General features: G+C 49.2%; 1 protein-coding gene across 1 annotated transcript; it reads right to left on the reverse strand.

Annotated features, from left to right (window-relative positions):
* Positions 1–1,575: 1,575 nt before the first annotated feature.
* On the reverse strand, positions 1,576–13,037 carry LOC132390432 (killer cell lectin-like receptor subfamily B member 1B allele B; the record flags this gene model as incomplete). The annotated part of the gene is made up of 7 exons (XM_059963038.1): positions 1,576–1,765; positions 2,701–2,765; positions 3,675–3,817; positions 5,212–5,316; positions 6,639–6,755; positions 10,703–10,822; positions 12,918–13,037. Coding segments are annotated over 7 exons (860 nt in total), but the record flags the coding sequence as incomplete, so codon positions are not given.
* Positions 13,038–13,495: the final 458 nt, after the last annotated feature.

Raw genomic sequence — 13,495 nt, forward strand, 5'->3', positions numbered from 1 at the left:
CATGTAAACAGGAAGAAAGTGTCTTCATCGGCAGGCATCCGGGATTCGGAACCTCCATTACCCGGAGCATGGTTAGCTGTCACTTTCCCTTTAAGCTTCTGAGCGCCAATGATTGTCCGGCAGAATTAAAGGGCTCGTGCTGTATTATCTTTTCTAATGCTGCAGATTGTGATCTAATCTTTGATTTTCGTCATTGTCGTTTTGTTTATTTCGCGAAGTCTGAGAGTATTCCGGACCATTCTCTACACTTGCCGTCAACGCCACGCATACCTCTCCCATTACAGAAAGTGTGACAACGTCAGGAGTCTGAGAAGATTTGGCCCTTCACTGAAGACAAGGAAATGTCTGCAGATGGACATTTGGGAGCATTCTGACTTGGAGCATCGCCGCCTGGTGTGGAGGCCGCAAGGGACAGGGTCACCGGAGGCTGCAGAGGGGTGTAGACTCAACCAGCGTCAAGGGCACCACCTTCCCCAGCATCGAGGATATCTTCAAGAGGCGATGCCTCGAGAAGGGGGCATCCATCAGGGAGGCACCTCATCCGGGGACAGGCTCCCTTGTCAATACACCATCGGGGAATGGGTACAAAAGCCTGAGCTCCCAACTGTTCAGAGACACCTTCTTCCCCTTCAGCACCACGTTTTCGAACGCATGTTCAACGCCTCCACATTTTACCGATTTTTTATTATCTTTTTTTTTTGGTAATTTACATTGATCCTACATCTTTGCGCCGTATCGATACGGCAAAGCAACAAATTCCAGGTTTTATGAGTTTCAGATAATAATTGAAATAGCGATTCTTGTCGAAAACATCCGATGGGGTGGACAGGATACTTTGCCCGCTGGTCTTCACCAGTCACACTGAGTCCAGGAGTCGGGAGGTCACGTTGCCGTGGGACAAGACGTAGGTGAAAATGCCGCTGAACTGGATATATTGTACAGTGAGTTCTAGGGGATGTGGCCGAAACTCGGAACACTGAGCTATGGTGGGAGCGAGGGAAAGTTGGGGCTTTAGTCCCCGGAGAGTAGTTGTAAATTTACAGATTTCCATAAACCCAAGTGGGGCACAGGCAGAGAGAATAGGCATAAGCTTTTCCACAGGGTTGGGCTGTTGAGCACCAGACGGCACAGGATTGATTTGAAAGTGGATGGAAAGCAGAGAGAGAGAGAGAGAGAGAGAGATCAGGGAGTCAGAGGGCTTAGAGAGAGAACGGGAGAACGGGGAGGGGAGGTACAGAGTCCCTGGGGAGGGAAGGGGAGAGAGGTGTAACAGATCTGCGGAGGATGCAGAGAAAGAGTGGGTTGAGTAAGTTAAGTAAGTTAGAGGAAATTTGAGGAGGTGACGGGGCAGAGAGAAAGGTAGACAGAGCTTGGAAGAGCGGGACGGTGGGAATGGCGAGAAAGAAAGGGATAGACGGCGGGACGGGTTTGTCGGTGTCTGGTGTAGAGAATCTGCTTGCGATAAGAGGAAATGGAGTAGGAGGGTGGGGCAGAGAGGGTAGGGAGCAAATTTAGAAATGATTTAGGAGTGAGAGTGATAGAGAGAGAAGGGAAAAATGGGAGTAGTCACTTCATTCACATCGCCTCCTCTGGCTGTTGGCAGAGACCCTGGATCTCTTCAGGAATATCCGGGAACAAAGGTGCCGACTTCTCGCAGATGAAACGCCGATCTCTATCACAAGGGTAACTCCCTAAGTACGCCTCGCAGTCTCTGCAGTTGGACGTCCACGGGGACACATTGTACAAGAGGGTCATGCCCACAGTCCTGTCCAAGAGGGTTAAACAATTTCAACAGAGACAAAACAGCTCCAGCAGAGAATCCGAGCCGAGACCATCCCCAAGCTAATCTCATGGATTCGCTCTCTGCTAACAGCCTGTGTCATTCCCCAAACCCATCCCACTCAACCGCTCTCTCCCCACCGCTCCGTGTCAGTACTCGGACAGATACCACGGTCCCAATGTCTCACCACAATCCCGTATCCCCCAAACTAATCCCACCGAACCGCTTCCTCACCAGAGTCCTCTGTCAGTCCCCATACGAATCGACCAGGCCCACCCTCTCCCTTCTGATCTGTTTCATTCCCAAAACAAACCCCACTGTCCCATCGACTCACCACAGAACAATGGCTGTCCCGAAAGGAATCCCACTGATCCACACTCTTCCTTCAGCCCTGTGCCGGTCCCAGATTAATCCCGTTGCCCCACCCTCTACCCAAAGCATCGTGCCTGTCCCCTAACATATCCCACAACACCGCGCTCTCCCCATAGTCTCTGGTCCGCCTCCAGACTTATACCACTGGCACCCTCTCCCCCACATCCTTGCCTCAGATCGCAAAATAATCCCGTTCACCCACTGTGTGACTATCACCCTATATCGTCTCCAAATTAATCGTTTTCTTATCCTCGCCCTCAGATCCATTTCATTCACCAAACTAATCTTACTGTTGCTTTCTCTAGTCACAGCCAGGCGATATGCGTCAGTGCCAAAATAATCCCTGTGCCCACTGTCCCCTGGCAGTTTCCGAAATATTCCCACTGCCCTGCCCTTCCCCGACAGACACCTGTCGGTCCCAAAATGTTCCCACAGTACCGCACGCTCCCGACAACCTCGTACAGTCTAATCGTAAACTAATCCAATTTTCTTCCGTCAGGACTATGTCATTGTCCAACTCTTTCACCACGTATCAGTACAAATCTCACCCGTTTTCGCATTTTCCAATCCAGAGTGCAATGTTTCGGTACAACAGTTTGTTGGATGCAAAGCTCTGGGAAATTAAATTTACTTGATCAATGCCAAGAATTGAAAACAATCTACGTAGCTTCTCTCTGTTCATTACAAAACAAATCTGTGATAGGACGGTGTGGAGGGAGATTCACTCTGTGTCTGACCCCGGGAGTGAGTGATGGGACGGTGTGGAGGGGGATTCACTCTGTGTCTGACGGCGGGAGTGAGTGATGGGACGGTGTGGAGGGGGATTCACTCTGTGTCTGACCCCGGGAGTGAGTGATGGGACGGTGTGGAGGGGGATTCACTCTGTGTCTGACGGCGGGAGTGTGTGATGGACGGTGTGTTGGGAGATTCACTCTGTGACTGACCCCGGGAGTGTGTGATGGGACGGTGTGGAGGGAGATTCACTCTGTGTCTGACCCCGGGAGTGTGTGATGGGACGATTTGGAGGGAGATTCACTCTGTGTCTGACCCCGGGAGTGTGTGATGGGACGGTGTGGAGGGGGAGTCACTCTGTGTCTGACGGCGGGAGTGAGTGATGGGACGGTGTGGAGGGGGATTCACTCTGTGTCTGACCCCGGGAGTGAGTGATGGGACGGTGTGGAGGAGGATTCACTCTGTGTCTGACGGCGGGAGTGTGTGATGGACGGTGTGTTGGGAGATTCACTCTGGGTCTGACCCCGTGAGTGTGTGATGGGACGGCGTAGAGGGAGATTCACTCTGTGTCTGACCCCAGGAGGCTGTGACGGGACGGTGTGGAGGGAGATTCACTCTGTGTCTGACCCCGGGAGTGTGTGATGGGACGGTGTGGAGGGAGATTCACTCTGTGTCTATCCCCGGGTGTGTGTGCTGGGAGTGTATGTTGTGTGTTCAATCTGTGACTGAATCCGCGAGTGTGTGATGATTCCTTTGTTACTGTGAGACCTTCTCGTGCTGTGACACATACCGCTTCATCCCTTGAATTGATTTCCAGCAGCCTTGAGTCACGGTTTGAACATTCTTCCATCGCTTGGCGGAAAGATGCTTCAAACGTGGATACGTAATAACACCGGTCTTTATTTTTCATCCAGTCCTTGGAACACGTTTGCTCTGGAAATCAGGAACAAGGAACAGTGAGACACAGAGCGAATCTCCCTGCACGCGGTCCCATCACGCACACCTGAAGCCAGGCACAGAGTGAATCCCCTCCCCCCCACTCCCCACACCGGCACATCACATTAACAAGGATCAGGTACAGTGAGGTTCCCTCCACACTGTCCATCACACATTCCAGGGGTCAAGCCTCAGAGTGAATCTAGGACCACACTGTCCCATCGCACACGCCCGGGGAGGGACACAGAACGAAGTTCCCTTCAGAACGTCCCGTCACAGATTCATAGGATGAGGCACAGAGTGAAGTTCCCTCCGCATCATTCATCACAGTCTCTCCAATCAGGCACACATTGAGGCTACATCTACCACCTCCCCACACCGTCCCATCACATTAACAAGGATCAGGTAAAGTGAAGTTCCCACCACACCGTCCCCTCACACACTCCCGGGGTCAGACACAGAGTGATTCTCCTACCACACTGTCCCATCACACACGACCGGGGTCAGTCTCACACTGAGGCTTTCTCTCCACCACATTATCACACACTCCTTGGGTCAAACATGGAGTGGAGTTCGCTGCACACTACCGCCCGTGATCAGATAAAAAAATGAAACACTCTGCACCATCCCCCCGCATACTTCCATGGTCAGACCCAGTATGATGCTCCTTCTACCCGCTGACATCACACAACACAGTGGTCTGAAAGCGAGAGAAGCCCCCTCCGCACCGTCCTATCAGAGACCCCTGGTTTCAAACACAGAGCGAAACGCTATCCAGGCACGCATCACTGTTCCTGGTGTCAGACGCACACACAACGCCCCCCCAAACGCACTCACACACTTCACCACACTTCCCATCACAGCTTCTCTTCACACGCACACACTGTCAAACACAGGTTCCAATTATACACCCAAGGTGTGAGACACGGGTTTAAGCTCCCTGCAGATCGCCCGATTACACTCTCCCGAGCTCCGAAACAGAGTGAATCTAATTCCACTCCGTCCCGTCAGAGAACAGAATTTAGATCCGTCCAGAAAGTCCAATCACATCCAGCCTTGGTCAGACCCAGTGTGAATCCCTCTCTCCACGGCCCCATCACACACTCCAGCAGTCAGACACAAAAATAAGCTGTAAAGTTACGTCTCACTATCTCGTGGTCAGACACAGAGAATCCTTCTCCACAACGACCCATCACACTCTCCTGGATTCAGTGATAAAATGAAACTTACTCCACGCAGCCCCATCACACATTCACCGGGTCAAACACAGAGTGAATCACCCTCCATGCCATCTCTTCACACACTCCCGATGTCAAGCACAGAGTGTCGCTTCCTCTCTCCATGCTTGCCCTGTGGTGAGCAACGGGTTAAAGAGGGGGATGATGCCTCACCTCTTCTGCTGGTCAACAATTCACAGATTTGAGCCTTGGTTTCGTTGACAGATCTGTACTTCGTTTCCATCTCAGTGAACTGGTGACGGAGATCGCTGTGCATTCCTTTAAGAAAAGACAGATTAGAGTTGAGCGAGGAAAGTTTAACTCATGGTAGTTTCGGTCAGAGGTGACCTTAGACTGACGCATCTGTAATTCTGAGAAAGATGGTGAAGGATGTTTAGCTTTTACAGTGACACGTGAGTCAACGTCACGCCACCGAATAGGTCACGAAGAGTGTTGTGTCAGTGTCACCGTGAAGGTTGTCACAGTGAAGGATGTACTGGTGGCACAGTGAGAGGCGTCGGCGGAAGCATAGGGGCGTGTCTGTGTCACTGAGACGTTTGCAGTGCCCTGGTGAACGTTCTGTTGTTGTTACAGTGGGGTCTGTGTTAGCATGGTGGTGATGATCGATTCCCTGTCTCAGCTCGGGGCCGGTTCGAGTTGTTGTGAGCGACCTGTCGGTGTCACTGTAATAGGAGTTTCTGTGCCCCGGAGAGAGGTGTACCGGGACACAATGAAGTGTATCTGGACGTTACGGCGAGGGAAATGTCAAGAGTTCGGGATCTGGTATGTCCCGGTGTGTGGGGTATCTGTGTAATGTGTGTGTGCTGGTCTCATTCAGATGGGTTTGTCTGTGTCACGGTGAGAGGCATGACATGACCACGGCGTGTATGAGATTGTCACGCTGAGGTGTGTGTCGCTGAGATGGAGAGGACTATGTCGGTGTCATTGTGAATTTAGGTGTCGGTATTACCGTAAAGGGTATTCCTGTGTCAGGGTGAGGTGTGGGTAATTGCCTCAGTGAGAGGTGCATCGGTGTTAGTTGAGGGGCAATACTGTCTCGGGAAGTGGTGTTACATTGACCTGTGAGTTTTTGTCACGATGCGCTGCGGAGCGGATCACGCTGAGGAGCGTGAAAATGTCACGGGGTACGGTACGCCAGTGTCACAGAGAAGATCGTGTCGCTGTCACTGTGAGGTGTGTTTCGGTGTCGCCTTGAGGAGTGTATCAATGACACGGTCAGGGGCATGTCGATGTTACAATGAGGGGTGTGTTGCGGTCAGTGTGACTGCCATGTGTGTATCACCGCGATGGTCGTGTCAGTGTCACGGTTAGGAGATCATTTGTGTCCCGTTGAATGTCGTGACCGTGACAGCGTTGATAATATTATGGTGAATGGCGTGACTGTGTCAGGAAGAGTCTTGATTTTGTTACGCTGAAGACCGTATTTTTATCACGGTTAGGGATGTTTCCTTGTCATGGTGATGGGTTTAATCGGTGTGACGGTAAGCGGCGTGTCGGTGTCACTGTGGTATTTTACAATAACAATTTATTCCACTCTCTTTATTTACGGTCTGACTGCACTCGGAGACCGTTCCACTCACCATGGATCGAGAGTCCGACCACTATCACGATGAGGGCGGATGTAACTAGGCAGAGTAGGCAGATCAGACGGTACGGTCTATTTCCGATCTTCACTTTCGACTGTTGTTCATGCGCAGCTGTGGAGAGACCGCAAGACCACGGGAACATAAGATATAGTAGCAGAAGTAGGACATTCGGGCCATCGCGTCTCCTCCGTCTTTCAATCGTGGCCTGAAACAATTTTTCCAGTCAATCATGCTCACGTGCATTCTCCCCATGCCCCTGAAGCCCTGGCTAATCAATAACTTATCAATCTCTACCTAAAATGCACCCAATGATTTGGCTTCACAGCCGCTCGTTTCAACAATTTCCACAGATTTACCACGGTCTGACTAAAGTAATTTCTCTGCGTCTCCGTTCTAAATGGACATTCTTTAATCCTGAGTTTGTGTCTTCTTGCCCTAGATTACACTACTATTGAAATTAACTTTGCCGTATCTAATCTGTTAAGGTGTTTTAACATTCGGAATGTTTCCATGAGATCCCCCCCCCATTCTCCTGAACTCCAGGGAACACAGCACCAGAGATGTGGGTACCCTGTAGAGACGTTGTGAATGCGCAGAGTCATTTTCTCTCGTCTTGGAGAACCCAGGGCCAGAGATCACAGGTCTGAGCTGAGAGGAGAAAGAAGGAAACAAATTTAACTGGGGAGCCGAGTGACAACCCGTTGTTGCCCAGATGGTGGTCAGTCCACGGCACAAACTGTCAGAGGTAGTGCTCGAGGCAGATGCATTAGAAACTTGGACACTTGGGATTTCACACGTGATCCCTTCAGAATGGCGCCGCAACTGTGAACTCTGACCTGTCTGTACAGTGACTCGCATCTCGCCGTGTCCCGAGGCAATTGGAGGGTCCTCACGCTCATCGCTGAGAGGTTCATCTATCCCAAAGTTCAGCTCTGTGTCGGTGGAGGTCTGACGGTCTGAGGTTGAAAGTGTGAGAATGAGAGAGAGAGAAATGAAAGGAGGACAGACCCGTAAATAATGGGGGAAGGGCGAGCACAGAGAGAGACAAATAAATATAGAGTGCGGAAAGAGAGGGCAGAGAGGTAGGGATTGGAAGTGAAGGAGAGATGGAAGTGAGGGGAGAGAGCCAAAGAGACAGAGCAGGAGAGTGAGGAGTGAGCGATTGCAGCGATGGGCGAGAAAATGGGAGTGGATGGGGGCGAGAAAGGGGAAAGACAGGGAGAGCGAATAAATAAAGTGAGTGAGGTGGTGCCGGAAGGGGAGTGAGACTAGAAAGAGGGATAGCGAAAGCGAAGATGAAAGTGAGGATTGGGATGATAAATTTGGGAGGCAGAGGGGTGAGAGACAAAGGGAGCGATAGAGAAAGGGAGTAGGTTAAAGAGAGAGGGTTAACAGCGAGGGTTGAGAGAGTGTGGAGTGGTAGTGGATCGGAAAATTGGGGGAGAGCGAAACGGGATGTACGTGAAGAGAGACGACAGGAGGGTGCAGAAGTGGAGGGACGAAGTGTCTTGTACACTTGTGAGTATAGCACGTGACACATTGAGAGTGACGTCAGTAATATGACCTCCGACCTGCTTGCGCAGGCACAATAATCTGATGAAAGCGTGTTGAGTCTATCTTTGAGCCTGACGAAGCTTGTTTTCGTATCTTCCCCCGATGTGGGGGAGTATGTGTGGAGAGGGGGTGTATTGTAAGCCAATTATCCAGGATGGGCCGGAGTGGTTTGAAACGGGACTGGTGCTGGAAGACTGGCGTATTGCTCATGTAGTTCCATTGTTTAAAAACGGTTCTAACAGTAAACCTAGCTATTATATGCCTGTCGGTTGGACGTCAGTGGTGGGACAATTAATAGAAGTATTCTTAGAGATGGTATATATTATTATCTGGATAGACCGGGTCTGATTAGGAACAGTCAGCATGGATTTTTCATTGTGGAAGGTCTTGTTTGACAAATCGTATTGAATTTTGGAAGAGGTCGCGGGTAAGGTTCCGCACGGAATGTTAGTTAGGAAGGTTCAATCGTTAGGTATTAATATTAAAGTAGCAAAATGGATTCAACAGTGGCTGGATGGGAGATGCCAGAGAGTAGTGGTGGATAACTGTTTGTCAGGTTGGAGGCCGGTGACTATTGTGCCTCAGAGATCTGTACTGGGCCAATGTTCTTTGTCATATACATTGATGACCTGGATGATGGGGTGAAATTTGGATTAGTAAGTATACAGATGACACCGCAGGTGGTGTTGTGGATAATGTGGTTGGTTTTCAAAGCATGCAGTGACATTTAGGCCAGTGAGAAGAGTGGGCTGAACGATTGAAGATGGAGTTTAAAGCTGATAAATGTGAGGTTCTACATTTAGGTAGGAATAATCAAAATAGGTTATACATGATAAATGGTAGGCCATTAAGAAACGCAGAAGAACAGAGTGATCTAGGAATAATGGTGCACAGTTCCCTGAAGGTGGAATCTCATGTGGATAGGGTGATGAAGAAATTTTTTGGTATGCTGGCCTTTATAAATCAGAGCATTGAGTATAGGAGTTGGGATGTAATGTTAAGATAGTACAAGACATTGGTGAGGCCAAATATGGAGTATTGTGGAAGGTTGTGGACACCGAATTATAGGAAAGATGTCAACAAAATAGTGTGAGTACAGAGGAGATTTACTGGGATGTTACCTGTGTTTCAGCACCTAAGTTAAAGGCAAATGTTGAGCAAGTTAGGCCTTTGGAGCATAGAAGGTTGAGGGGGCTTTAAATACCTCTAAAATTATGAGGGGGATAGATAGAGTGACGTGGATAGGCTTTTTCCTTTGAAAGTCGGGGAGATTGAAAACAAGAGGACGTGAGTTGAGATTTAAGGAGCAAAAGTTGATGAGTAACACGAGGGGGGATTTCTTTACTCAGAGAGTGACAGCTGTGTGGAAAGAGCTTCCAGTAGAAGTAGTAGAGTCAGGATGGTATTGTCTTTTAAGGTAAAAATGGATAGGTACATGGACAGGAAAGGAATGGAGGATTATGGGACTGATTGCGTGTCGATGGGACTAGATGGGAGTAAGCGTTCGGCACGGAATAGAAGGGTCGAGATGGCCTGTTTCCGGTCTGTAATTGTTGTATGGTTATATCTAGAGAGTCTTTATTACGGTAGCTGCACTAGTGCCGCAGCGGGAAGTGTGGATAGAGACCGTGGATTTGGGGCTGCCTGATCTGCTCGATTCAGGCTGACTGAGAATAAAGTGTCATAACTGGCAAACTTGCTGGTCAGAGAACAATAATTGATGCAGGCCTGGAGCAGAGCCAATGAATACTGTTAAAGTCCAGACACGTGACCTGTAGCCAATGACACTGGGATGCAATAGGTGAATGTTTATTTAATTAATATAAAACAACGCTTCAATCTACTGGCGGGTGTAACTGGGCGTGAGAACAATTATCGTGGATGTGGGGTGCCCTACGAACCCGTGGAAATTCTGACGCGTCTACGAGGAACATGTGGCCAGCAGCAGAACCTCCCTTTCAATTGGTGATAATTTTCCTGTTCTCTGACTGTGCATGGAAGGTCAGGGTGAGTTAGCCGGTGTGAACAAAAGGTCGTAAGTGTATAAATTTACAAACCTGGTAAATTAGACAATCAAGGTACTTGTCGGTAAATACGACTCTGATCATTATTACAATGGAGATTTGCGAAAATATTGTCAGAACCCGATCAAGGGAGTTACAGAGAGAGGTCAGGAAGGTTGGGATTATATTCCTTGCAGAACAGGAGTGACCTTCCAGAGGTATTTAAAGCCAAGAGGTGCAGAAGCAAGAGTGAATACGTAGAGTTGTTTTCTATCACCTTGGAGAATCGGGGACCAGAGCTCGCAGGTCTATAATCAGATGGGAAACATGCAAACACATTGAATTGGGGAGCCGATTAATAACCCTTTGTTACCCAGATTCTGGTCAGTCCATGGCACCAACTGCCAGAGGTAGTGGTCGTGACAGATGCATTAGAAACTTGGACACTTGGGATTTGACACATGACCCCTTCAGAATTGCGCCGGTACTGTGAACTCTGACCTGTCTGTGCAGTGAGTCGCAGCTCGCCGGGTCCCGAGGCAATGGGAGGATCCTCACCCTCATGGACGAGGGGCTCATCTTTCCCAATGTTCAGCTCTGTGTCGGTAGAGGTCTGAGAGTCTGTGGAAGAAAGTGAGTGAATGAGAGAGAGAGAAATAAAAGGAGGAGAGACCGTTAAATAATGGGGGAATGGTGAGCACAGAGAGACAAGAACAGAGTGCGGAAAGCGAGGGCTGAGAGGTAGGGATTGGAAGTGAGAGAGTGGTGGAAGTGAGGAGAACGATCCGAGGAGACAGAGCAGGAGATTGAGGATGAAAAGGATAAATGGGGTGAGGAGAGACTGATTGCAGCGATGGGCGAGAAAATGGGAGAGAATGGGGGCGAGAAAGGGGAAAGACACGGAAAGGGAATAAGTAAAGAGAGCGAGGTGGTGCCGGAAGGGGAGTGAGACTAGAAAGCGGGATAGCGAAAGCGAAGGTGAGAGTGGGGACTTGGAGGATAGATTTGGGAGGCAGAGGGGTGAGAGACAAAGGGAGCGATAGAGAAAGGGAGAGAGGTTAAAGAGAGAGGGTTAACAGCGAGGGTTGAGAGGGTGTGGAGTGGTAGTGGATCGGAAAATTGTGTGAGAGCGAAATGGAATGAACGTGAAGAGAGACAGACAGGAGGGAGCCGGTGGAGGGACGGAGTGTATTGTACACTTGTGAGTATAGCACGTGACACATTGAGAGTGACATCAATAATATGACCTCCGACCTGCTTGCGCAGGTACAATAATCTGATAAAAGCGTGTTGAGTCTGTCTTTGAGCCGACGAAACTTGTTTTCGTATATTCACCCGATGTGGGGGAGCATGTGTGGAGAGGGGGTGGGTTGTAAGTCAATTATCCAGGGTTGGTCGCAGTGGTTAGAAACGGGGATGGTGCTGGAGGACTGGCGTATTGCTCATGTAGTTCCATTGTTTAAAAAGGGTTCTAACAGTAAATCTAGCTATTATATGCCTGTCGGTTTGACGTCAGTGGTGGGCCAATTAATAGAGGTATTCTTAGAGATGGTATATATAATTATCTGGATAGACAGGGTCTGATTGGGAACAGTCAGCATCGATTTGTCATTGTGGAAGGTCATGTTCGACAAATCTTAGTGAATTTTTGAAGAGGTCGCCAGGAACGTTGACGAGGGTAAATCAGTGGATGTTGTCTATATCGACTTCAGTAAGGCCTTGGACAAGGTACCGTACGGAAGGTTAGTTTGGAAAGTTCAATCGTTAGGTATTAATATTAAAGTAGCAAAATGGATTCAACAGTGGCTGGATGGGAGATGCCAGAGAGTAGTGGTGGATAACTGTGGATTTGAGGCTGTCTGATCTGCTCGATTCAGGCTGACTGAGAACAAAGTGTCACCAATGACAGATTGTCACTTGGTAGTCAGTGGACAATAATTGATGCAGGCCTGTAGCAGAGCCAATGAAAACTGTTAACAGTCAGAAACGTGACCTGCAGCCAATGACACTGGAATGCAATGTTTAGGTAATTAATATAAAACAACGCCTCAAGTCTTCTGGCCGGTGTAACTCTGCGTGATAACAATTATCGTGGAGATGGGGAACCCCACAGACCCGTGGAAATTTTGAAGCGGCTACGAGGAACAAGTGGCCAGCAGCAGAATCTCCCTTTCAATTGGTGAAATCTTTTCTGTTCTCTGACTGTGCATGGAAGGTCAGGGTGAGTTAGCCGGTGTGAACACAAGGTATTTAGTGTATAAACTCACGTGCTTGGTAAATTAGATAATCAAGGTACTTGTCGGTAAATACGACCCTGATCATTATTGCAATGGAGATTTGCGAAAATATTGTCGGACCCGATGAAGGGAGTTACAGGGTGAGGTCAGGAAGGTTGGGACTACATTCCTTGCAGTGCAGGGCTGACCTTTCAGAGGTATTTAAAGCAACGAGGTGCAGAAACAGCGTGATTACGTAAAGTAATTTTCTTTCGTCTTGGAGAATCGGGGACCAGAGCTCGCAGGTCTGAGTTGAGAGGGGAAACATGCAAACATATTGAATTGGTGAGCCGATTAATAACCCTTTGTTACCCAGACTGTGGTCAGTCCAAGGCACAAACTGCCAGAGGTAGTGGTCGAGGCAGAAGCATTAGAAACTTGGACACTTGGGATTTGACACATGACCCCTTCAGAACGGCGTCGTTACTGTGAACTCTGACCTGTCTGTGCAGTGACTCGCAGCTCGCCGTGTCCCGGGGCAATGGGAGGATCCTCAGCCTCATCGATGAGGGATTCGTCTTTCCCAAAGATCGACTCTGAGTCGGTGGAGGTCTGACTGTCTGGGGAAGAAAGTACGAGAATGAGAGAGAGAGAAATACAAGGGGGAGAGACCGGTAAATAATGGGAGAAGGGTGAGGACTGAGAGACAAGAACATAGAGTGCATAAAGAGAGGGCTGAGAGGTACGGATTGGAAGTGAGAGACGTTGGAAGTGGGGGAGAGAGCAGAGGAGACAGAGCAGGAGAGTGAGGATGAAAAGGATAAATGGACTGAGGAGTGAGCGATTGGAGCGATGGGCGAGAAGATGGGAGCGAATGGAGGCGAGAAAGTGGAAAGACAGAGAGAGGGAAGGAGTAAAGGGAGCGAGGTTATGCCTGAAGCGGAGTGAGACTGGTGAGAGGGATAGCGAAAGATAAGGTGAGAGTGGGGATTCGGAGGGTAGATTTGGTAGGCAGAGGGGTGCCAGACAAAGGGAGCGAGAGAGGGAGAAATAGAGAAGGTTAAGAGATAGAGTTAAG

This window comes from Hypanus sabinus, unplaced genomic scaffold, assembly GCF_030144855.1.
Source record: "Hypanus sabinus isolate sHypSab1 unplaced genomic scaffold, sHypSab1.hap1 scaffold_893, whole genome shotgun sequence".
Taxonomy (NCBI): domain Eukaryota; kingdom Metazoa; phylum Chordata; class Chondrichthyes; order Myliobatiformes; family Dasyatidae; genus Hypanus; species Hypanus sabinus.